The 24,696-nt window shown below is 60.8% G+C and overlaps 1 protein-coding gene across 1 annotated transcript; it reads right to left on the bottom strand.

Moving 5' to 3' along the window:
- Positions 1 to 1,554: 1,554 nt before the first annotated feature.
- LACTBL1 (lactamase beta like 1) lies at positions 1,555 to 24,480 on the bottom strand. Its single transcript, XM_054175847.1, has 7 exons — positions 24,460 to 24,480; positions 18,975 to 19,119; positions 16,674 to 16,783; positions 14,092 to 14,249; positions 13,024 to 13,271; positions 6,144 to 6,249; positions 1,555 to 2,534 (listed from the first exon to the last, which is right to left on the bottom strand). Exons 1-7 carry the CDS (start codon positions 24,478 to 24,480, stop codon positions 1,556 to 1,558), a joined length of 1,767 nt encoding a protein of 588 aa, XP_054031822.1. The 3' UTR covers position 1,555.
- Between the last annotated feature and the right edge of the window lie 216 nt (positions 24,481 to 24,696).

The raw sequence follows: 24,696 nt of genomic DNA, 5'->3' as shown, positions 1-24,696 counted from the left end.
AGCCCAACCCCAACCTGGCTCCAGCCTCCTCTCAGGGAGCTGCAGAGAGCAATGAGGTCTCCCTCAGCCTCCTCTGCTCCAGGCTGAACCCCCCCAGCTCCCTCAGCTGCTGCTCCCCAGCCCTGCTCTCCAGACCCTTCCCCAGCTCTGTTGCCCCTTGGCCCTGCTCCAGCCCTCAGTGTCCTTCTTGGAGTGAGGGCCCCAAAACTGAGCCCAGTACCTGAGGTGTGTCCTCACCAGTGCCCAGTACTGGGGCATGATCACTGCCTGCTCCTGCTGGCCACACTATTCCTGACCCAAGCCAGGATGCTGGTGGCCTTCTTGCCCCCTGGGCAGTGCTGGTTCATCCTGAGCTGGCTGTTGATCAGCATCCCCAGGTCAGTTTTTGCCAGGCCTCTCTGCCCCGAGCCTGGAGCATTGCTTCAGGTTGTTGTGACCCAAGTGCAGGAGCCAGCACTCTGGGTTGTTAAACCTCATACAGCTGAGCTAGGCCCAAGGATCCAGCCTGGCCAGGTCCCTCTGAAAGGCCTTTCTACCCCCCAGCACATCAACACTGCCAGACCCTTTGGTGTCACCTGCAAGGTGACTGAGGGTGCCCCAGCCCCCTCATCCAGACCACTGATGAAGATGTGAACCAGACCTGGCCCCAGCACTGAGCCCTGGGGAGCAGCCCTGGTGGCCAGCTGCCAGCTGGAGTTCTCTCCACTCCCCAGCCCTCCTTGGGCCCAGCCATCAGCCACTTTTCACCCAGTGTAGCACCCACCCATCCAAGCCATCAGCCAGCTTCCTTCCCACCCACCCAAGCCAGCAGTTTGTCCAGGAGGCTGCAGTGAGACAGTGTCAAATGCTTTACTGAAGTCCTGATGGCACCCACAGCCTGTCCCTGGCAGCCCTTTGTGTGACAGCCGCTGCTAGGGACATCCCTGGCCTCAAGACAGGGTCATGTTTCTGCCTGCCCTTTCCAGAGCTTCCCTGCTGCGGCCCGGGGAAGCAAGGTGCCCCAGCTGCCCAGGCGTCACCAGCAGGGCCTGGGGTCAGGCTGGTGCCATCTTCTAGCACAGAATGCTTTTGGCAAGCCCAGGTGGGGGATCTTCATGGTAGGTGTGCTCCTGAAGAGCCTTGGGCACCCCCTGGGGCCGAAGAGGAGACATTGTCTGAGCGACACAGGGAGTCCTCCATCCCCTGACCGTGGCAGCCAGGCGGCGCAGTGGTCAGCAAAGAGACCATGGCAGCGTGGAGCCTTCAGTGCTGGGCTTCACTTGCTGGCATCCCCACACCAGCCAGCCAGCACATTCCCACCTCTGTTCTGTTCCCCTGCAGGCCTCTGCAGTTCCCAGCTGGCCTCTGCAGTTCCCAGCTGGCCTCTGCAGTTCCCAGCTGGCCTGCTCTGCGCCGCCAGCAGGAAAGCTCAGCGGCAGCGGGACGTGGCAGAGGGGCGGGAGGGTCACTTGCCACCAGCTCTGCCCTCTGAAGGGGCACTGCTCAAGCCAGGCAGGCAGGAGAGGCTGGAGAGAGGGGGGTGTGGAGCCAGCTGCCGGGCAGGGGCAGGGGGGCTCTAGGTGTAGAACACCGGGCGGCGGAGCACTCGCGCCACGCCGTAGGTGTTCAGCCCCGGAGCGTCGAAGCCGGGGGACAGCCCCTGGCGGTCGAAGGGGTAGAAGTTGAAGAGCTGCCCGTTCTGGGTCTCCAGGGAGATGGAGGCAGAGCCCAGGTGCAGCACGCAGGGAAACTCCTTGTCAAAGACCACCTGGAAGACGCGCTCCTCCAGGTGGTGCAGCTTGATGGTCCGGAACTTCTCGGGGATCAGCTCCTCCACGTGAGGGCCAAACTGCTGCATCACCAGCACCCCCCCGGGGCCAGCTTTGATCTCATAGAAGGTCAGGTTGGAATAGGTGTAGTAGCCAAGGTAGGGGCTGGGGCTGGGAGGTGGGAGGAGGCTTTTCTCCGCCTCCCTGAACGCCGTCTCCATGGCGGGAATGAGATGCTCGTAGGCCTGGGTCACCACGTCTGCGCCCTGGGGCCGGGGCCCTGCCATCAGCACGATGAAGCTCAGGCGGAGCTTGGGGATGAGGGAGAAGGTGGCCGAGTAGCCATCCAGGTCCCCGTCCTTCCTGACGACGTCGTAGCCCAGCTGCTCGTTGATCTCCCAGGGGGTGCCGGTCTTGTTGGCGAAGTACTCGCCGGAGCACTTGAGCAGCGGCGTCAGCATGGTCTTCACCGTGTCCGGCTCCAGCAGGCGCCGGTGGTAGGTGCCCAGGAGCACCATGGCCAGCTTAGCGAGGTCGGCAGCCGTGGAGTACATCTGGCCAGAGGGTCTGTACCAGCCCAGGTCGTAGAGGGGGGCCGGCTGCCGGCTGCCGTAGAAGCCCACGGCCATCTGGGCGCGGACGGGGGCGGTGATGTCGAAGCCGGTGTCCTCCATGCCCAGGCGGTCCAGGATGTGCTCTGCCACCCAGCGCTGGTACTGCCCCTCGGCGGCGTGCTCAGCCAGCACGTGTGCCAGCAGGGAGAAGGCCAGGTTGCTGTAGTGGCATCTGAAAGGCAAGAGCAACACCCCTGGGTCAGCCCCGCTCGCTGCGGGGGGCACAGTGCAGCAGCAGGGGCTGGGGCTCTCCTCTCCGGGGGGCAACTGTCAGCTCCTCGGGGGGGATGCTGAGGAGAGAGGGAGGAGGCATTGCTGCTTGGCATTGCTGTTAAGAAAGAGAATCATAGAATGATTGAAGCACAGAGTGCTCTGGGCTGGGAGGGAGCTCCCCAGCTCAGCCACTCCAGCCCCTGCACTCAGCAGGGACATCCTCCCCTGCAGCAGGCTGCCCACAGCCCTCTCCAGCCTCCCCTGCAATAGCTCCAGGGATGGAGCCCAACCACCTCCCTGGGCAACCTGCTGCAGGGTTCCAGCAGCCTCCTGGGGCAGAACTTGTTCCTCACAGCCAATCTCAATCTGCTCTGCTCTGCTTTGAAGCCATTGGCCCTGGGGCTGGCCCTGCAGGCCTTTGCCAACAGTCCCTCTGCAGCCTTCTTGCAGCCCCTTCAGGTCCTGGGAGGTTGCTCTGAGGTCTCCCTGGAGCCTTCTCTTCTCCAGGCTGAACACCCCCAGCTCCCTCAGCCTGTGCCCACAGCAGAGCTGCTCCAACCCCCTGAGCATCTTTGTGGCCTCCTCTGGAGCCTCTCCACCAGCTCCAGGTCCTTCCTGCAGGTGAAGTCTGAGAGAGCAGAGCAGAGGGGCAGGATCCTCTCTCTCCAGCTCTGGCTACACTGCTTTGGATGCAGCCCAGGCTGTGATTTGCCTTCTGTGCTGCATCTCACTCTGCCTGCTCCTGGCCAGCTTCTCCCCTCCCAGCACCCCCAAGACCTCTGCAAATGCTCCTTCCTGCAGGACATTAGCAGAGCTCTTGAGCCCTAGGTACAGCAGGAGATGTGGAGATGGAAAGCTGAAGCACCAAAGTTATGCCAACCTTGCCTGTCCTGGCTGCTTGCTCTCCAAAGAACAGATCCACTCCCCTCAAGAGCTGGGTTCCAAGTGCTTACCTCAAAGGTCTCCAAATCCCAGGTAAGCCTCTTTGGGGATCTAAGGTGGGATAATCACTTCATCACCTAAGCTACCTTAAGATGCTAAAAGCACTTAAACAGCACTGCCAAGGCTTCAAAGCAGCACCCAGCAATGTTCAGCCTGCCAAGACAGCTGAGTGCCCCAGCCCTGAGCATCCAGAGAGTGCTTGAAGTCTTTACCCTTGGATCAAGTTCAAAGACAGCAGTGGGAACTGCTCTTCAAACAGCCAAATTTCATCATCTCCTCAGCTCTGAGAGTCTCTTCTGCAGCTGTGTGAGGCCCCACAGCTGAGTTCTGCTTACATCACAATTCGGTGTCACAGCTTCACAGGATCTTAGAGGTTGGAAGGGACCTCCAGAGCTCACCCAGTCCAACCCCCTGCCAGAGCAGGGTCACCCAGGGCAGGGCACACAGGAGCACAGCCAGGTGGGCTCTGAAGGTCTCCAGAGCAGGAGACTCCACAGCCTCTCTGGGCAGCCTGCTCCAGGCCTCCAGCAGCCTCAGAGTGAAGAATTTTCTCCTCATGCTCAGGTGGAACCCCCTGGGTTCCAGTTTAGATCCATTGCTCCTTGTCCTACTACTAGATGCCACTGAACAGAGCCTGGACCCTTCCTTCCTGACCCCCACTCCTCAGATCTTGATAGACATCGATCAGATCTCTCTCAGCCTTCTCCTTTCCAGTCTAAAGAGCCCCAGGGCTCTCAGTCTCTCCTAACAAATGTTCCAGACCCCCAGGCATCCATGCAGCTCTCCCTTGGACCCTCTCCAGCAGGTCTCTGTCTCTCTTAACTGGGGAGCCCCAGACTGGACACAGCATTGCAGGTGTGGTCTCACCAGGGCCACCCAGGGACAGGTTTAAGCTCTCAAGCCTAAGGAGCTGAGGCCGTGTGAGTGGCTGTCTGATGGGGTCCCCATCCCTCCAGGTGCTCAGGGGAGGTGTGGCCATGGCACTCAGTGGCCATGGGGGTCTCAGGCTGGCAGCTGGGCTCCATGACCTTAGAAGTCTTTCCCAAGCAGAACAATTCTGTGACCTCAGTGGTAAGCACAATGCAGACCCCAGGGCGGCTGTGTTAAACTCTCAAGATCCCTCAGGCAACATCACAGTATCACAGAATCAGTCAGGGCTGGAAGGGACCACAAGGATCATCTAGTTCCAACCCCCCTGCCATGGGCAGGGACACAACATCTGTGTGAACTCCTCACAGGCCATGGGACAAAGCCAAAGCAGGGCTGCCATGAGCAAAGCATGGACTGCTCTAAGCCTGCAGCCTTTAAGCCATGGAGAATCATCAGCAACCAGTGGCAAAAATCAATCCAAAGTGTGATTTGGTTCCTTTAAACCTTCACAGCCTTAGGAAGTTTCCCCCAGGCTGTCTGAATGCTTCCCCTGACCTGCTGCCTGCTGCTGAGGGTTTGCAGCTCGGCCAAGAGAGTGTTGCCAGGCCAGGGGGATGGTAACAGAGCTTGGAGGTGGCTTAGAGACATGGAAACCACAACAGACACAGCATGGACAGCCTGGGGTGACTCACACCAGCATCAGCTAACAGGGCCACAGATGAGCAGAGGGTTGGACAACCTCCACCATGGGGACAGGCTTGGGGCTCATCATACCCCAGGGGCAGAGGCAGGGGCAGGTGTGGGGCTCATCACACCCCAGGGTGGTCTGTGTGGTCTGACCTTCTCTCCTTTCACCTCCTCACTCTGCTGCTGGTGCTTCAGCTGCTTTTTTGCTGACCAAGGCTGCATTGCTTTGTTGTGGCTGAGCAGCTAACAAAATAGCTCAACATCTTCATCAATGACATTGATGAAGGAACAGACACAGACAGGCAGAGGCTGCTCAGCAAGCTTGCTGATGACACTGAACGGGGCTGAGACCCCTGAAAGCTGTGAGGCCATTCAGAGACTTGGGCAGGCTGAGAGCTGGGCACAGAGGAACCAAATGAGATTCAGCCAGGATGGGAGCAGAGTCCTGCAGCTGGGCAGAGGCTCAGCCAGGATGGGAGCAGAGTCCTGCAGCTGGGCAGAGGCTCAGCCAGGATGGGAGCAGAGTCCTGCAGCTGGGCAGAGGCTCAGCCAGGATGGGAGCAGAGTCCTGCAGCTGGGCAGAGGCTCAGCCAGGATGGGATCAGAGTCCTGCAGCTGGGCAGAGGCTCAGCCAGGATGGGAGCAGAGTCCTGCAGCTGGGCAGAGGCTCAGCCAGGATGGGAGCAGAGTCCTGCAGCTGGGCAGAGGCTCAGCCAGGATGGGAGCAGAGTCCTGCAGCTGGGCAGAGGCTCAGCCAGGATGGGAGCAGAGTCCTGCAGCTGGGCAGAGGCTCAGCCAGGATGGGAGCAGAGTCCTGCAGCTGGGCAGAGGCTCAGCCAGGATGGGAGCAGAGTCCTGCAGCTGGGCAGAGGCTCAGCCAGGATGGGAGCAGAGTCCTGCAGCTGGGCAGAGGCTCAGCCAGGATGGGAGCTGAGCTGCTCTGGCAATTCAACTTTGGGGGGAATTTTCCACCCACCACCCCATGGAGCATGGAGGACACAAGCCCAGTGATCAGAGCTGTGTGCATCCTAAGGGCTGTGATGGCATCTCCCAAGTGAATGTTTCTGACCTGGTTCCTGGGTCAGCCACCAGCACATCATCCTTCAGCAGCGCCAGAGCCTCCTGCGTGTTGCCCTTCCACAGCAGCGTTGTGGATCGCAGCCTCCTGGGCAGACCTGTGCCAGGCAGCAGAGAGGTTAACCAGCTGAGACAAGCCCTGGGGCAGCACACAGTGAGCCTGGGGAGGAGTGAGCAAAAGGCAAAGAGGGGAACAGAAGCTGCACACAGGTGCTGCATGCACACAGCGAGGTGCTGCAAGGCTGACCCAGCCTGGGTGGTGCTGCTCTGGGAGGGAGGTTGGAGCAGGGGAGCACAGAACCACAGCCTGGGTTGGGTCGGAAGGGAGCTCAAAGCTCAGCCAGTTCCAAGCCCCTGCCATGGGCAGGGACATGTCCCACCAGCCCAGGCTGCTCAGGGCCTCATCCAGCCTGGCCCTGAACACCTCCAGGCAGGGGACAGCCACAGCCTCCCTGGGCAGCCTGTGCCAGAGTCTCCCCAGCCTCACTCTCAAGACTTTCTTCCTCATCTCCAGTCTCAGTCTCCTCTCTCCCAGCTCAAAGCCATTGTCCTCATCCTGCCACTCCCAGCCCTTGTCCAAAGTTCCTCCCTAGCTCTCCTGGAGCCCTTCAGGTCCTGGAAGGCTGCTCTGAGGTCTGCCTGGAGCCTTCTCTTCTCCAGGCTGAACAGCCCAAACCCTCTCAGAATCACAGAATCACCAAGGTTGGAAGAGACCTCAAAGATCACCAAGTCCAAGCTGTCACCACAGACCTCATGACCAGACCATGGCTCCAAGTGCCACATCCAAGCCTCTCTTGAACACCTCCAGGGATGGGGACTCCACCACCTCCCTGGGCAGCACATTCCAAGCTGACTTTGATTTAGAGGCTGGAAGGAAACCAGAGAGGGGACATCCACTGGAGAGAGTCCAAGAGAGGCTGCAAGGATGCTGAAAGGACTGGAGAGTGCCTGGGGAGGAGAGGCTGAGAGCCCTGGGGGTGGTTAGTCTGGAGAGGAGAAGGCTGAGAGGGATCTGATCAATGGCTGTCAATAGCTGAGGGCTGGGGGTCAGGAGGGAGGGCCAGGGCCAGGCTCTGCTCACTGTGCCCTGGGATAGGCCAAGGGGCAGTGGATGGAGACTGCAGCACAGGAGGCTCCAGCTCAGCATGAGGAGGAACTTCTTCCCTGTGAGGGTCCCAGAGGCCTGCAGCAGGGTGCCCAGAGAGGTTGTGGAGTCTCCTCTGGAGCCTTCCCAGCCCTGCCTGGATGTGTTCTGTGTGCCCTGTGCTGGATTCTGTGTCCTGCTCTGGCAGGGGCTTGGACTTGAAGATCTCCAGGGGTCCCTTCCAACCACTAACTTCCTCAGATCCTGGGATCTGTGATCCTGGGATCTGTGATCCTGTGGCATGCCAGAACACAACTTGCAGTGCTCTGCTTGGTGAGCATCTGCTCCATCAAGGCACAGCTGAGCCAGGCCCTGTGCTGCTGGAGCAGCAGCACCTTCCTGCCCCAGCTGGCCTGACCTTGGGGTTTGCACCTCAAGAGCCCTTTTTCTGCTTCCAGTCAGTGGGGATTTGTGCAGCTGAGTGAGCAGAGAGGAGAGGCTCTGAGCACCCTCCAGCAGACAATGGACTCCTTCATGTCCTCTGCAGGGAGAGTTCAGGCAGCACCAGCACAGCTGTGCAGCCTCTTGAGGTTCATTAGAGATGGTAACCCAGAGGCTGTGTGAGCACAGCAGAAGCTCCACAGGCAGCGAGCCCTGCCTCATGGGCTGCTAATTGATGTGACAAGCATGCTGGTAATAATGTACAGGAGCCTCTCCTGCTGTCATTCACATGGCTCTGAGAACCAGAGCCTTAACAAGCTGGAGCTTCCCTCCAGCCATGTCCCCAGCAAGTGCTGAGGAGGAAAAGCTTTGGAGTTCCTTTTGTAGTGGCGTGGAGCAGCCCAGCTAATGAGGAGAGCTCAGAGAGCAGCTGCCACGGGAGGGACTTGGATGCAAACCCTCTGTGGAACATGTCAGGCAGTGCCTTTGATCTTGGGACTGAGCAGAGCCTCTTCCCTTTGGGGTTTTGACAGCCAGGAAATGTGAGGTGACCTCAACATCCATTTGATCTTAGTGGGAACCTGATCCAGCGTGAGGTGACCCTGCCCAAGGCAGGGGGGTTGGGGCTGGATGATCCTTGAGGTCCCTTCTGACCCTGACAATTGATTCTGTGATCTTCAGGGGGGGTTTGAAGCTGTGCCTCTCCTTCTGGGGAGGTTTAGGCTGGAGGTGAGGAGAAAGTGCTTCCCAGTTGTTGGCCATTGGGATGTGCTGCCCAGGGAGGTGGTGGAGTCCCCAGCCCTGGAGATGTTCAGGGGGGGATTGGATGTGGCCCTTGGAGCCATGGGTTAGTTGTCAGGAGGTGCTGGGTGACAGCTTGGACTTGCTGAGCTCTGAGGTCTTTTCCAACCTTGATTCTATGGTGCCAGGGTCCAGGTCTGCTCTTGTGTCCTGCTGCTGTGGTGTGGGAGACTTGGGCCACAATCTAGAGAGCTAAGGACAGGGGAATGCAAAAGGAGCTAAGCAAGGGAAGAAACTGCACCAGGGGAGCTTGGGGCTGGACATGAGGAAGAATTCTTTCACAGCAAGAGTGATCAGGCATTGGAAGAGGCTGCCCAGGGAGCTGGTGGAGTCACCAGCCCTGGATCTGTTTGGATGTGGTGCTTGGGGATATGGTTTCTACCTACTTGTAGAGTAGGCTCTGGGTTGGACTTGGTGATCCTGAGGCTCTTCTCCAACCTAAATCTTTCTGTGATTCTGTGAACCCCAGCAGAGTGATGGAAGCAGTGGATGGATGTCAGATTGGATGTGAGGAAGAAGTTGTTCCCCAGGAGGGTGGTGAGAGCCTGGCACAGGCTGCCCAGGGAGGTGGTGGAATTCTCCTGCCTGGAGGTGTTTGCAGCCAGGCTGGAGGTGGCTGTGAGCAACCTGCTGTGGTGTGAGGTGTCCCTGCCCATGGCAGGGGGCTGGAGCTGGCTGAGCCTTGGGGTCCCTTCCAGCCCTGGCAGCTCTGTGGTTCTATGATTCTATGGCTGACCATGAACAGGGTTGCTCTAGGGTGGATCAGAAGGGCTGTGGTTAGCAGGCCCAGAGAGGTTCTCCTTCCCCTCTGCTCTGCCCTGCTGAGGCCACAGCTGGAATCTTGTGCCCAGTTCTGAGCCCTCAGCTCAAGAAGGACCTCAGGGAACTGCTGGAGAGAGTCCAGCACAGAGCCACAGAGCTGCTGCAGGCTGTGGAAGATCTTCCTCATGAGGAGAGCCTGAGGGAGCTGAGGGCTCTGCAGCTTGGAGAGCAGGAGCCTGAGGGTGAGCTCCTTGCTGGGGATGAAGCTGTGCAGGGGCAGTGCCCAGAGGCTGGAGCCAGGCTCTGCTGGGGGATGCCCAATGCCAGCCAAGGGGCAGTGGTGGAAGCTGAGGCAGAGGAAGTGCCATGGGAACAGGAGGGAGAATTTATTCCCTGGGAGGGTGACAGAGCCTGGAGCAGGCTGCCCAGGGGGGCTGTGGAGTCTCCTCTGGAGATATTCAACCCCCTCCTGGCTGTGTTCCTGTGTGAGCTGCTCTGGGTGACCCTGCCCTGGCAGGGCTTGGACTGGATGATCCCTGGAGGTCCCTTCCAACCTCTGACACTCTGTGACTCTGTGACTGTAGCTCTCTGGGACAAGGAGGATTTCTACCCCATGCTGCCCACTGGCCAGGATCAAACACCACTCTGGACTGCCCCAGTGGGACTGAAGGAGAGCTGAAGATGTTTTCCTTCCCCACCAGTGATGCAGGCACTAACAAAGCTTTTCTGTCCTCCTGAGTCACCCTCAGCCATGCACACTGACACCTGTTGTGCTCTTGCTCCTTCCCATCACAGCCAAGTCCAGGTTTTTGCCCTGCACAGCATGAACCAGGCAGGAAGCTGCACCTGCACTGAGCTCAGCCCAGCCCAGCTCAGGTCACCCTGGGAAGGAGAACAAGAGCTGCATACAGCAGCCCTTGTGTGGGCAGGAGAGTGCCCTTAGGTGGCAGAGGGAGGAGAAAGGAGACCTTGGCACACCTGTAGAAAGGGAGGGGATTCTGCCCCTCTCCTCTGCTCTCCTCTGCTCAGACCCCTGCAGCAGCACAGCCTCCAGCTCAGGTCACCCTGGGAAGGAGAACCAGAGCTTCATACAGCACAGAAAATGTACTCCCTGGGAGCTGCAGCCCAGCAGACTGCTGCAAGCACAGCAGCTTTGTGTGCTCCTGAGAGTCAGAGGGGACCAAGCTGCTGCCCCTGGGGACAGCATCAAGTTGGCTAAAGCAAGGCCTTGTCTGCAGGAGAGGACCTGGGCAGTTTTGTGCTCACTCAGAGCTCTCTCTCTGCCACTGGCCAGGTTTGGTTGGTTGTCTCTGGTTCCAGATGTCAGTCACATCCTCCCCTTATGGGGAACCCTCCCTCTGACTTTGTCTTGCTTGGGATGTTGCTGCACTTTGTCCTGAGCCACTGCAGTTTGCCTCTCTGCTCTGTTGCCCTTAGGTCCTAGTTTTAGGACAACTATTCCAGCCTGGAGCCCTGCAGGTGATGCAGAGTTTAATCTAATGCCACCTGAATTACCAGCACAGCCTCTCTGCCCATCACATTCTGCAACCTCAGAGCCAAGTGTCAGGAGGTTAAAGTTCTCCTGAGCCCTGTGAGCACCTAGGAGCTTAAAGGAAGAGTTACTCAATGGTGGAGGTAGCAGCAGATTAATGATCTCCTGCCAGCAAGACCAAACCTATTCATAGCTCAGGAATCCCAGCTCAGGAGCCACACTGACAGCTGAAGTTAGCTCAGTCATCAAGGTCTCTCTATTTACAGCAAAGAGGGCTGGTGCCACTCTGCCTCTCAGCTCTGCCTCTCAGGAACATCAGAGTGTTTGGGGCTGCAGCACAGAAACCTCTGAGCCACTGGGGCCTGGCTTCATAGAGCCAGAGAGTGCTCTGGGCTGGGAGGGAGCTCCCCAGCTCAGCCACTCCAGCCCCTGCACTCAGCAGGGACATCCTCCCCTGCAGCAGGCTGCCCACAGCCCTCTCCAGCCTCCCCTTCAATAGCTCCAGGGATGGAGCCCAACCACCTCCCTGGGCAACCTGCTGCAGGGTTCCAGCAGCCTCCTGGGGCAGAACTTGTTCCTCACAGCCAATCTCAATCTGCTCTGCTCTGCTTTGAAGCCATTGGCCCTGGGGCTGGCCCTGCAGGCCTTTGCCAGCAGTCCCTTTGCAGCCTTCTTGCAGCCCCTTCAGGTCCTGGGAGGTTGCTCTGAGGTCTCCCTGGAGCCTTCTCTTCTCCAGGCTGAACACCCCCAGCTGCCTCAGGCTGGCTCCAGAGCAGAGCTGTTCCAGCTCCTGGAACATCTTTGTGTCCTCCTCTGGAGCCTCTCCCCCAGCTCCAGGTCCTCCCTGTGTTGGGGCTGCAGAGCTGGCCCAGGCCTGCAGGAGGTCTCACAGAGCAGGGGATGCTGCTGTGTCCCAGGCTGTAGACATTCCCCTCACTGGCAGTGACACAGCCCCAGCAGTGCAGCCTGGGACCTTCCCCTTCCAGGTGGCCTGGACAAGAGCTTCCTTTAGCACCCCAGGAAGCTGCTGACAGCCTGGTTCCAAGGCTCCTGACTGAGCTCTGGGAACTCAGGGAGGTGGTGGCACCCAGGGAGGTGGTGGCAGCCTCCTGCCTGGAGGTGTTTGCAGCCAGGCTGGAGGTGGCTGTGAGCAACCTGCTGTGGTGTGAGGTGTCCCTGCCCATGGCAGGGGGCTGGAGCTGGCTGAGCCTTGGGGTCCCTTCCCAGCCTGCCAGGTCCATGATCTAACACTTGGTGTTCTCCTCACCTGCAGAGCAGCTCAGAATCTCTCATGCAGAGTCCTGCAGGCTGGGAAAGACCTTTAAGGCCATGGAGGCCAACCAGTATCTAACCCTGCCAAGCCCTGCTCCCCAGCACCACGTGCTCTGCTTCCAACCCTGACAGGGATTGAGCAGGGCAGGGCAGGGCAGGGAAGGGAAGGGCAGGGCAGGGCAGGGCAGGGCAGGGCTGGGCAGGGCAGGGCTGGGCAGGGAAGGGCAGGGCAGGGAAGGGAAGGGCAGGGCAGGGCAGGGAAGGGCAGGGCAGGGCAGGGCAGGGAAGGGAAGGGCAGGGCAGGGCAGGGCAGGGCAGGGCAGGGCAGGGCAGGGCTGGGCAGGATAAGGCAGGGCAGGGCAGGGCTGGGCAGGATAAGGCAGGGCAGGGCAGAGCAGGGCAGGGCCGGGCAGGGCAGGGCTGGGCAGGATAAGGCAGGGCAGGGCTGGGCTGGGCAGGGCTGGGCAGGGCTGGGCAGGGCAGGGCAGGGAAGGGCAGGGCAGGGCAGGGCTGGGCAGGACAGGGCAGGGCAGGGCAGGGCAGGGCTGGGCAGGGCTGGGCAGGGCAGGGCTGGGCAGGACAGGGCAGGGCAGGGCAGGGCAGGGCTGGGCAGGATAAGGCAGGGCCGGGCAGAGCAGGGCAGGGCCGGGCAGGGCAGGGCTGGGCAGGATAAGGCAGGGCAGGGCAGGGCAGGGAAGGGCAGGGCAGGGCAGGGCTGGGCAGGGCTGGGCAGGGCAGGGCTGGGCAGGGCAGGATAGGGCAGGGCTGGGCAGGGCAGGATAGGGCAGGGCTGGGCAGGGCAGGGCAGGGCTGGGCAGGGCAGGGCAGGGCAGGGCAGGGCAGGGCAGGATAGGGCAGGGCTGGGCAGGGCTGGGCAGGGCCGGGCTGGGCAGGGCAGGGCTGGGCTGGGCAGGGCAGGGCAGGATAGGGCAGGGCTGGGCAGGGCAGGGCAGGGCAGGATAGGGCAGGGCTGGGCAGGGCAGGGCAAGGCTGGGCTGGGCAGGGCAGGGCAGGCCTCACCTGAGAGCTGGCTGGCCATCCTGCGCAGCGTGACCGGCGATGGCCGGGGGGGCAGGGAGCCTTTCTCCAGGAACATCAGCCCCTCTGCTGGGAACCTTTGCTCTGCCTCCTTCAGCCTCCCCAGGGGGTTCTTGATGACAAAGCTCTGGGCGTAGCGCTCCAGGGGGTCGTCGAGGGAGGTGACTTTGCCTTCCTCCCACAGCTTGTACAGCATGAGGGTGGGGAAGAGCTTGGAGACGCTGGCAATCCTAGCAGCGGGAGCAGAGGGACACAGAGGGAGCAGTGAGAGTCAGAGTCACCCAGGCTGGAACAGACCTCCAAGGTCCCCAAGCCCAACCAATCACCCAACCCTAACTGATCAACCAGACCCTGGCACCCAGTGCCTCATCCAGGCTCTGCTGAAACACCCCCAGGGACCCCACCCCCACCCCTCCCTGGGCAGCACAACCCAAAGGGAATCTCTCTGTCTGGGAAGAACTTCTTGCTAAGCTCAAGCCTAAACCTCCCCTGGCAGAGCCTGAGACTGTGTCCTCTTGTTCTGGTGCTGGGTGCCTGGCAGAAGAGACCAACCCCCACCTGGCTCCAACCTCCCTTCAGGGAGTTGCAGAGAGCAAGAAGGTCTCCCCTGAGCCTCCTCTCCTCCAGGCTAAGCAACCCCAGCTCCCTGAGGCCAGCAGGAGCAGGGAGGTCATTCTGCCCTGTGCTCAGCAGGGGATATTAGGAAGAAGTTCTTCCCAGCAGGAGAGATTGGCCCTGGGGATGTGCTGCCCAGGGAGGTGGTGGAGTCCCCAGCCCTGGAGGTGTCCAGGCAAAGCCTGGATGAGGCACTCAGTGCCATGCTCTGGTGGGTTGGATGGGGCTGGGTGATGGGCTGGACTGGATGACCTTGGAGGTCCCTTCCAGCCTGGCTGACTCTATGAACACTCCTGCTGAACCTTCCAATCCCGTGTGGAGCTTTTCCCTTTCACCCTGTCTGGGAGGCACGAAAGAGCTTCCGCCTCGCTGCTCAGGCCGCAGGCACCCACCTGCCCCTTCCCCAGCTGCCAGGCCCTGGCACCTCTGCCTCACCTGTAGATGGTGTACTCGTTGGGCAGCCCTGAGGAGGGCTCTGAGCCGTTCTTCCTGCCGAAGTTGCCTGTCCAGAGCACGGTGTCGTTGTAGATGGCGATGGCAGAGGCGGCAGGCACGGCCCCGTCCTGCAGCTTCTGGCGCAGCATCAGATCCACCTGCGGGGCCGGGGGGCATCAGGGGCAGCCAGCCTGCGACGGCCCCGACCCCCCCAGAACGGGGATGTGCCTCAGGAAGCAAAACTGCCACCCTGCCCAGGGCTGGGAAGCAGGGTGGGACTGCTGCACCCCCAGCTGCACAGAAGAGCAGAGGGGGGGCAGCTCCAGGCGGGGCCTGGAAACTTGTGCCCAGGTCTCGAAAGCAGCAGAAGGTAAATCAATGACTGCTGGATGGGACAGGAAAAGCCATGATAGGCTCTGAGGCATCTCACTGGGCAGAGCAGGCAAACTTGGATGGGTAAACTGAGCTCCTCTCTCCTCATTTCCCCCTCTCTGGGTGGGGCTTCAGGAACAGTGTGGCCAGCAGCAGCAGGGAGCTCATCCTGCCCTGTGCTCAGCACTGCTCAGGCCACACCTGGAGTCCTGTGTCCAGTTCTGGGCTCCTCAGGTCAGGAAAGAGGTTGAGCTGCTGGAAGGTGTCCAGAGAAGGGCAACAGAGCTGGGGAGGGGTCTGGAGCACAGCCCTGGGAGGAGAGGCTGAGGGAGCTGGGGTTGCTTAGCCTGCAGAAGAGGAGGCTCAGGGGAGACCTTCTTGCTCTCTGCAACTCCCTGCAGGGAGGTTGGAGCCAGGTGGAGGTTGGTCTCTTCTGCCTGGCAGCCAGCAGCAGAACAAGAGGACACAGTCTCAAGCTGTGCCAGGGGAGGTTCAGGCTGGATGTTAGGAAGAAATTCTTCCCAGCAAGAGAGATTGGCCATGGGGATGTGCTGCCCAGGGGGGTGGTGGAGTCCCCATCCCTGGAGGTGTTCAAGAGGGGATTGGATGTGTCACTTGGAGCCATGGTTTGGCTGCCAGGAGGTGTTGGGTGACAGCTTGGACTTGATGCTCTCTGAGGTCTTTCCCACCTGGATGACTCTGATTGTATTTGCTTCCAAAGCTTCTGAGCCAGTCTGGCAATTCACTGTGGGGCAGTTTCTCCTGGGCTAGTTTGGGGTAATTGCAGCCCAGCACAGCACAGAAGGCCAGGAACACAGAGTTCCATTGACACAAACCCAGAGAGCAGCCCAGGCACAGCCCCTGCACAGGGCAGCTCTACCCCCTCTGAGCAGGACAGGACCCCCCTGGGCACAGGTCCCAGAGCTCATCTCTGGCCTGCTGCTGTGCCGCACCCAGCGCCCAGACCGGAGCCAGCAGCGGAGACACAGAGCAAGCAGCGAGCCAGGGAGCAGGGAGAGGAGCTGGGCTGCAAACTGCACAGCTGCACACCAACACACTCACACTCACTCACTCACACTCACTCACACTGACACACTCCCACACTCTCATATTCACTCACACTCACTAACACATTCACTCACACACACACTCACTCACACTCACACACATTCACACACACTCACACTCATTTACTCACACTCATTCACTTCACTCACTCACACTCATTCTCACACACACATTCACTCACTCACACTCATTCACCTCACTCACACTCATACACTCACACTCACACTCACATTCACTCACACTCACACTCATTCACTTCACTCACACTCATTCACTTCACTCACACTCATTCACTTGCACTCACACTCTCATTCACTCACACACACTCACACTCCTTCACTCACACTCCTTCACTCACACTCCTTCACACTCATTCACTCACACTCACACTCACTCACACACACATTCACTCACTCACACTCATTCACTTCACTCACACTCATAAACTCACACTCACACTCATTCACTTCACTCACACTCATTCACTTACACTCACACTCATTCACTTCACTCACACTCACTCACACTCACACTCATTCACTTGCACTCACACTCACTCACACTCACACTCATTCACTTCACTCACACTCACTCACACTCACACTCATTCACTTGCACTCACACTCTCACTCATTCACTCACACACACTCACACTCCTTCACTCACACTCCTTCACTCACACTCCTTCACACTCATAAACTCACACTCACACTCACACACACATTCACTCACTCACACACTCATTCACTTCACTCACACTCATTCACTCACACTCACACTCATTCACTCACACTCACACTCATTCACTCACACTCATTCACTCTCGCTCACACACGCACTCATTCACTTCACTCACACTCATTCACTTGCACTCACACTCCCACTCATTCACTCACACACTCACTCCCACTCCTTCACTCCCACTCCTTCACTCACACTCACACTCACTCATTCACTCACACTCACTCTCACACACACTCACTCCCACTGCACACTCCCGCTCATTCACTCACACCACACACTCTCACACTCACTCTCACACTCACTCTCCCCCTCCCCCTCCTTCCCTCCCCCTCCCTCCCCGTGCAGACACGGGCAGAGCAGGCAGGAGCTGTGCCTGCCTCTGGCCCTGCGCTGCTGACCTTCTCCAGGGCCTCCTTGAGGACGGGCAGGGGGTGCTGGAGGGGCGCGGGCTCGGGGTAGCGAGGGCACATCCGCACCGCCTGGGGGCGCTGCTCCGGCGCCGCCGCCGCTGCAAGACACAGAGAGAGCAGCGAGGCCTCAGCCCCCGCCGGCAGCCTCAGCCCCCGCCGGCAGCCTCAGCCCCCTCAGCCTCAGCCCCCGCCCGCAGCCACAGCCTCAGCCCCCGCCCGCAGCCTCAGCCCCCGCCCGCAGCCTCAGCCCCCGCAGGCATCCTCAGCCCCCGCCCGCAGCCACAGCCTCAGCCCCCGCCCGCAGCCTCAGCCCCCGCCGGCAGCCTCAGCCCCCTCAGCCTCAGCCCCCTCAGCCTCAGCTCCCGCCGGCAGCCTCAGCCCCCGCCGGCAGCCTCAGCCCCCTCAGCCTCAGCCCCCTCAGCCTCAGCCCCCGCCGGCAGCCTCAGCCCCCGCCGGCAGCCTCAGCCCCCTCAGCCTCAGCCCCCTCAGCCTCAGCCCCCTCAGCCTCAGCCCCTGCCGGCAGCCTCAGCCCCCGCCGGCAGCCTCAGCCCCCTCAGCCTCAGCCCCCTCAGCCTCAGCCCCCACCCGCAGCCTCAGCCCCCTCAGCCTCAGCCCCCGCCGGCAGCCTCAGCCCCCTCAGCCTCAGCCCCCGCCGGCCGCCTCAGCCCCCTCAGCCTCAGCCCCCGCCGGCCGCCTCAGCCCCCTCAGCCTCAGTCCCCTCAGCCTCAGCCCCCTCAGCCTCAGCCCCCGCCGGCCGCCTCAGCCCCCGCCACAGCCGCAGCTCGCCCCGCCGCAGCTCCCTTGCTGCTGCTCCCCAGAGGCAGCCTTGGCTTCTCTGCCCCACTGCCTGCTGCAAGGCCTCTGCGCTGCCCCACGGCCGGCTGCAGAGCTGTGGGCGCGCTGGAGGGAGCCTCAGCGGGCAGGGAGCTGCCTGGGGGCTGACATCCAGAGGGCAGTGCCCAGCGGTGGCCTGAGCTCAGATGAGAGCAGTGACAGTGGTGGCCCTCAGGGCTCCACACTGGGACCTGAGCTGTTCAGCATCTTTATCACTGCTGCAGACAGCAGGACCCAGGCAGCAGCAGTGTGCAGCAGCAGCAGGCTGAGTGGTGCTGTCCCTGTGCCAGAGGGACAGGAGGGCAGCCACAGGCACCTGGGCAGGCTGCAGAGGTGGTGCCCAGGTGACCCTCAGGAGCTCCAGCAAGAGCAAGTGCAGGTCCTGCAGCTGGGCTGAACAATCCTCACTGTCAGCACAGGCTGGGGGAGCAGGGGATGGAAAGCAGCCCTGAGGAGAAGGACTTGGGGGTGCTGGGGGGGAGAAGCTGGCCAGGAGCAGGCAGGGTGAGATGCAGCACAGGAGGCCAAGGGCAGCCTGGGCTGCATCCAGAGCAGTGTGGCCAGAGCTGGAGAGAGAGGATCCTGCCCCTCTGCTCTGCTCTCAGACCTCACCTGCAGGCCTGGGGCCAGCTCTGCAGCCCCAGCACAGGAAGGACCTGGAGCTGGTGGAGAGGGTCCAGAGGAGGCCACAAAGATGCTCAGGGGGTTGGAGCAGCTCTGCTGTGGGCACAGGCTGAGGGAGCTGGGGGTGTTCAGCCTGGAGAAGAGAAGGCTCCAGGGAGACCTCAGAGCAACCTTCCAGTACCTGAAGGGGCTCCAGGAGAGCTGGGGAGGGACTTTGGACAGGGGCTGGGAGTGCCAGGATGAGGACAATGGCTTTGAGCTGGGAGAGGGGAGACTGAGAGTGGAGATGAGGAAGAAATTGTTGAGAGTGAGGCTGGGGAGACTCTGGCACAGGCTGCCCAGGGAGGCTGTGGCTGTCCCCTGCCTGGAGGTGTTCAGGACCAGGTTGGATGAGGCCCTGAGCTGCCTGGGCTGGGGGGAGGGGTCCCTGCCCATGGCAGGGGGGTGGCACTGGGTGATCTCTAAGGCCCCTTCCAACCCAACCCAGTCTATCATTCCATGATTTGAAGCCCCTGGTGAGCTGTACAGCAAAGCCCTTTCTAACCTGGGATGGCTTTTACCACAGGACACTAAATCACAGAGCCCTGGGGGCTGATGGAGAGTTCAAACTGAATGATCTCCTTGGCATAGCAATCACCCCAGGTTAGGGCCAGAAGTACTGCAGCCTCTCCAGGCAGCAGCAGAGCTGTGGGGTCCTCCCTCCAGCCAGGGTTGTTCTCCTCTCTATCCTTGCAGCAGCAAGGAGGCAATTTTGTGTGCTCTTGGAGGGGGGAGCAAGGCATCTCCCAGTCCTGTGGCAAGCCATCAGGCAGCTGAACAATGGCTACTCACTGGGCTCCAGCTTGGGCAGGCTGTACTGCCACAGGAAGCAGCCTGTCATGGCCAGGGACAGCAGGAAGAAGAAGATGGCCGAGATGTGGATCCACTTCACCTCCATGGCAGCAAGCTTGAGCAGGCTGCGGCTGCTGGGCGCTGGCTGTGGGCAGGAAGGACAGAGAGGAGGTCAGGGGCACAGCAGCTGCCAGTCCTGCACAGCCCCAGGGGCAGGGGCACACTGCAGCAGAGTGGAGCTCCTGCAGGGGCAGGGGTCGATGCCATCCACAGAACAGGCACCTCCAGAGCTCATCCAGGCCAGGCCCCTGGGCACAGCAGGGGCAGCCAGGGCAGGGCAGCCAGGAACACATCCAGGTGGGGTTGGAAAGGCTCCAGAGGAGAGAGGAGGCTGCTGCAGCCCCAGAGCTGGGCACAGCAGCTCCCATTGACAGAACTGGGGCCAGGGATGGCTTCTTGCCTCCCAGGGAGCTTCACAAGACCTTGGGTCCCCCTGCTTGTTGGCCATGCTGCCCAAGAGCACTGTGCACTCCTTGCTCCTTTTCCTCTGCCTGCAGGTGAGCCTCATCAGCCCAGGCAGGCCTCTGCCACAGCTCTCATTTCCTCCCTGCTCAGCCATTATGACTTGTTCCTGGTCCTTGCCCCCCCCAGAGCCCAGCATCTGCTCGTGGCAGCCACCAGCCAGAGCTTCTCAGCAGATCCTGCTCTCATGGATGGAGTTGTTCACCACATTCTGCCCTTACCCTTCTGCTCTGTGCCTGAGATTCTATCACCAACCATCTGCAAGCTTTGGCATTCCCAGATGCCACGTGTAGGGAAAGGGGCTGATGGTTTGGGTCTGTGCAGCTCTCACAAGGCTGGAGCCCATCCAGGTTGGTGAGACAGCCCCAGAGCTGCTGGAGGAAAGCAAGGAGCAGATGACAAAAGCTGAGGTGGCTGAGCCTGAGCTGTGCTCCCTCCCTGGCTGCAGGTCAGTGTGCTGCTCGGGGAGGCTTGGCAATCAGTGCTGGGAAACATGCTCTGCCTTTGGCATCCAGTGTGCTCCATGTGCCAAAGCTGCTCCAGCTTGCCTGGGCTGACTTGGGGGAGAGACAGATTGAAGCACTCCTCTGACACCCCCCAGGTCCTGTGCCCCATTTGGTGTTTTGTTTTATTATTGAGATAGAGGAGAGTTGCTACAAACCTGCTGCAAGGCAACTGAGCCTTGGCACCCCCAGCTGGGCACCCTGCAGTCACAGATCACAGATGGGAGAGGCTGGAAGGGACCTCTGGAGACCCTCCAGTCCCCCCCCTGCCAGAGCAGGACATAGAACCCAGCACAGGGCACACAGAACACATCCAGGCAGGGCTGGGAAGGCTCCAGAGGAGACTCCACAACCTCTCTGGGCAGCCTGCTCCAGGCCTCTGGGAGCCTCACAGATCCTCCTCATGCTGAGCTGGAGCCTCCTGTGCTGCAGTCTCCATCCACTGCCCCTTGGCCTATCCCAGGGCACAGTGAGCAGAGCCTGGCCCTGGCCCTCCCTCCTGGCCCCCAGCCCTCAGCTATTGACAGCCATTGATCAGATCCCTCTCAGCCTTCTCCTCTGCAGACTGAACATCCCCAGGGCTCTCAGCCTCTCCTCCCCAGGCAGTGCTGCAGTCCCTTCAGCAGCCTTGCAGCCTCCCTTGGCCTCTCTGCAGCAGCTCCCTGTCCCTCCTGAGCTGGGGAGCCCAGGGCTGGATGCAATCTTCCAGGGGAGGTCTCAGCAGGGCAGAGCAGAGGGGGAGCAGAACCTCCCTGGCTCTGCTGCCACACTGCTGAGTGCCCCCCAGGACCCCCTTGGCCTCTTGGCCCCCCAGGGCTCATTGCCACTTCCAGCCCTGCCCAGGGCTCTGTGAGGATCCAGCTGGCAAATCTGACAACTCCAGGCTGCAGTTCACAGCATCACAGTATCACCAAGGGTGGAAGAGACCTCAAAGAGCATGAACCACCACAGCTCTTTCCAGAGCCCTGGATGCCTGCTCAGGAAGCCTCCCACACGTTTCTGAGGGCAGCTCTCTTCAGCTTCCTCCATAACCTGATCAGAGCTTCCAAGCTGGGCTGGGACCATGCAGGTGCCTGCAGAGCCTCTCAGCCCTGCAGCTGCCAGAGCACAGAGTCCATGCTCCAGCCCCAGTGATCTGTGTTTCCTCTGGACACCAAACCCAGTTTGGTTTAGAGGAACCCTCCCCATTCAGTGCCTCAGAGGGCAGCAGATGGCATCCACACCAGGGGAAGCCTCTGTTCTGGGAGCTCTTTATTCAGCCTCATGCTGCAGGATTCAGTTGATGCTGAAGGGTGCTGCAGTGAGCTGCTGCTGCTGTTTCCTGCAGCAAGGGCTGGGGCAGGGCCCTCCTTGGGCTGACTTTCTAGGGTTTAGTTCCAGCACAACTCCTCACCAGCCTGCCCTTCCTCTGATCCTTTCCCTGCCTGTTTCCTTGCTTCATTGCTGAACTCCCATTCCTGGCTGGCTGAGAGAAGGGAAAAGGCTTTCTGGTAGATGCTTCACCTCCTGACCTCCAGATGCCCTGCACCACTAGCTGGGCACCCACAGACACCAGCACTGACCTCTCCTCCTCCTCTCCAAACTCTTCTTTGTCTCTTGTGGATGGCAAGTGCCCTGAAGTGCTCCTTCATTCTCTGAGCCATCACTGCCCTTTAAGAAGGACATTGAGAGACTTGAAGGTGTCCAGAGAAGGGCAACAAGGCTGGGGAGGGGTCTGGGGCACAGCCCTGGGAGGAGAGGCTGAGGGAGCTGGGGTTGCTTAGCCTGCAGAAGAGGAGGCTCAGGGGAGACCTTCTTGCTCTCTGCAACTCCCTGAAGGGAGGTTGGAGCCAGGTGGGGGTTGGTCTTTTCTCCCAGGCACCCAGCCCCAGAACAAGAGGACACAGTCTCAAGCTGTGCCAGGGGAGGTTTAGGCTGGAGGTGAGGAGAAAGTTCTTCCCAGCAAGAGATTGGCCCTGGGGATGTGCTGCCCAGGGAGGTGGTGGAGTCCCTGTGCCTGGAGGTGTTCAAGAGGGGACTGGATGTGGCCCTTGGAGCCATGGCTTAGCTGTCAGGAGGGGTTAGGGATTAGGCCATAGGTTGGACTTGATGAGCTCTGAGGTCTTTTCCAACCTGCTGGATTCTGTGATTCTGTGTCTAGTGGCACTGCACAGCCATGGGACCAGAGGCATGGAGCTCTGCTCTTGGCAGGGCACCAGGCAGGCAGTGGTGTGAGGAACATTCATCCCCCTGAGGAGATGCTCTACCTGCTAAGCTGCCCTGCAGGAAGAGTACCACTTCTACCCTCTAGCTGTGAGCCCCTGGGAAAACCAGATGGACAGATACCTGCAAACCTCCTCTCCCTTCCCACCCCAGCCCCTGGCTGCTATCACCTCCCCTGCAGCTGCTTTCTCCATCTCCTGTGCATCACTGTGGTGGGTTTGGGCTGTGCCTCTCACCTTTGGTCACAGATCCTGACCAGAAAGCAGTGCAAGGGAAATAAATCACTGCTGGGGGGGAGAAGGAAGCCAAAGCTCATCCTGCACAACCCCAGTGGAGAGAGAGCTACCAGAAGATTTGGTTCCCCAAACAATTTCTCTCTCCTCACTTCTGTGCTCTGCACAGATCCTAACTTGCTCCTGCCTGACCTTGGCTGCATTGCTTTGGCTGAGTCTAACTTCTCTGCTCCTCTCTCTTGCCCCTTTGGTGCAGGGGGAGGCAGGGAGGGAGCAGCTGGCAGCTTCCCCTGCTCCTTGGCCAGGGAAGTTCTTGTGCTGTCCATTGATTGCAAACCCCTGCAAATACTGCAGCTCAGATGCACTGCACTGCACTGCAGGTTGGAGCTCTGCTGCTGGATGCAGCTTCCTCTGCTCCCAGCTGGGCTGGCAGCTGAATGCTGGGCAGGGGAATTTTCCACCCACCACAATCCCTCCATCAGCACAGCCAGGCAGGGGGATGGAGGCTACCACCCAGACACAGGCAGGGGACTGCAGAGCCTTCAGCAGCAGCTGCCCCCCAGCTTCCCATGGGGAGCTGAGCTCTCTGCTGTGGGTTTTTGCCTCCCCCCTGATCTTTGAAGAGGAAATGAAGACTTCACCCACAGCTCCCAGCTGCACCACCCTGCCCCCCTGGCCCATCCAGGCAAATTATCACAGACCCTGCCAGTGCCCAGCCCCAAACATCTCAGCACCACTTAGGGAGAGCTGGAAAGAACCCCAGGCCCCACACATACCCTCAGCAGGAGCTGTCCTGGTCCCAGAGGCTGCTGTCAGGTGTCCCAGCATGTGCAAGAGGCAACCAGCCCACAGCAGCTGCTCCCAGCCCCGGGCAGGGGGGCTCTGAGCACCTTGCCATGCTCCAGGGTATCAGGGGCAGGGGCTGCTCAGCCACTCTGCTTCAAGTGGCCACTTCAGGTGCCTGGAGGTCCTGCTCCAGGTTTCCTTGGCCATTGGGCTGGCTCAGACCCTCCAGAACGTGCTGCTGAGCTCCCCTGGGCAAGGAGATTAAGCAGCAGGCAGAGAATAGCCTCTGTGCCCAGGAAAGGGCCTGGGAGATTGGATGCTAATTCCCCCTAATGCTTCCCTGCCATGTGTGTGGAGCACAGCTGAAACCAGGAGGCCTTCACCACCTATTTATAGAGGCTTCATCTCCTCCTGACATCTGAACAGGAGGAGATTAACTGCTGGGATGGACAGTCCCTGTGTGCCTCCAGCCAGGCAGCCCTGGGCAGGCAGGGCAGGGGCAGGCAGGACAGGCTGGGCAGGGGGCAGGCAGGGCAGGGGCAGGCAGGGCAGGCTGGGCAGGGGCAGGCTGGGCAGGGGCAGGCAGGGCAGGCTGGGCAGGGGGCAGGCAGGGCAGGGGCAGGCAGGGCAGGCTGGGCAGGGGCAGGCTGGGCAGGGGGCAGGGGGCAGGCAGGGCAGGGGCAGGCTGGGGAGGGGGCAGGGGTCAGGGGTCAGGCAGGGCAGGGGCAGGCTGGGCAGGGGGCAGGCAGGGCAGGGGACAGGGGCAGGCTGGGCAGGGGACAGGGGCAGGCTGGGCAGGGGACAGGCTAGGCAGGCAGGGCAGGGGCAGGCAGGGCAGGGGCAGGCTGGGCAGGGGACAGGCTAGGCAGGCAGGGCAGGGGCAGGCAGGGCAGGGGCAGGCTGGGCAGGGGCAGGCAGGGCAGGGGCAGGCAGGGCAGGGGCAGGCTGGGCAGGGGACAGGCTAGGCAGGCTGGGCAGGGGGCAGGCTGGGCAGGGGCAGGCAGGGCAGGGCCAGGCTGGGCTGCTCTTGGGCAGGGGAGCTGGAGGAGCTTAAGCCAGGAGCTCAGGCGCTCTCTGGGCTTGATCCTGAGCTGCCTCCTGGAGTTCCCCCAGGGACAGGGCAGGGACTCACTGCTGGCAGCTCTCTGCCCCCGGCTGGAGCCGGTGCTCTCCCTGCCCTTAGCTGCTGGGGGCTGGGAGGGGGGCTGGGAGCGGTGCCCTGCATGGGGGGAGCCTTACCCGCAGCTGGAGCCCATCCATGGCTGCTCAGGAGGCTCTGTTCATCCCCGGGGCTGTTGTCTTCACAACCAGGAGGCTGTGATGAAAAGAAGCTGAGAGTTAGTGCAGCAAAGCAGAGCTGGGGCAAGGAAGCCACAAAGCTCAGCTGAACAGACCAGGAGGGAGGGACTGCTCTGGGACAGGGACCTGGACCACAGCAGCCACCCGAGGGAAGCCCTCAGTGAGCCCTTCCCTGTC

This window comes from Dryobates pubescens, chromosome 33 (assembly GCF_014839835.1).
Source record: "Dryobates pubescens isolate bDryPub1 chromosome 33, bDryPub1.pri, whole genome shotgun sequence".
In the NCBI taxonomy this organism is placed as follows: domain Eukaryota; kingdom Metazoa; phylum Chordata; class Aves; order Piciformes; family Picidae; genus Dryobates; species Dryobates pubescens.
This window is presented reverse-complemented; position numbering and strand designations above follow the sequence as displayed.

Bases quoted from the DNA above. Each gene is read 5' to 3' on its own strand.
- LACTBL1 (XM_054175847.1), bottom strand. From the start codon at position 24,480: ATGGATGGGCTCCAGCTGCGG. The intron at 19,120-24,459 runs GTAAGGCTCCCC...TCCTGCCCACAG, and splicing joins TGGATGGGCTCCAGCTGCGG to CCAGCGCCCAGCAGCCGCAG. The intron at 13,272-14,091 runs GTGAGGCAGAGG...TCCCGCTGCTAG, and splicing joins AACGAGTACACCATCTACAG to GATTGCCAGCGTCTCCAAGC.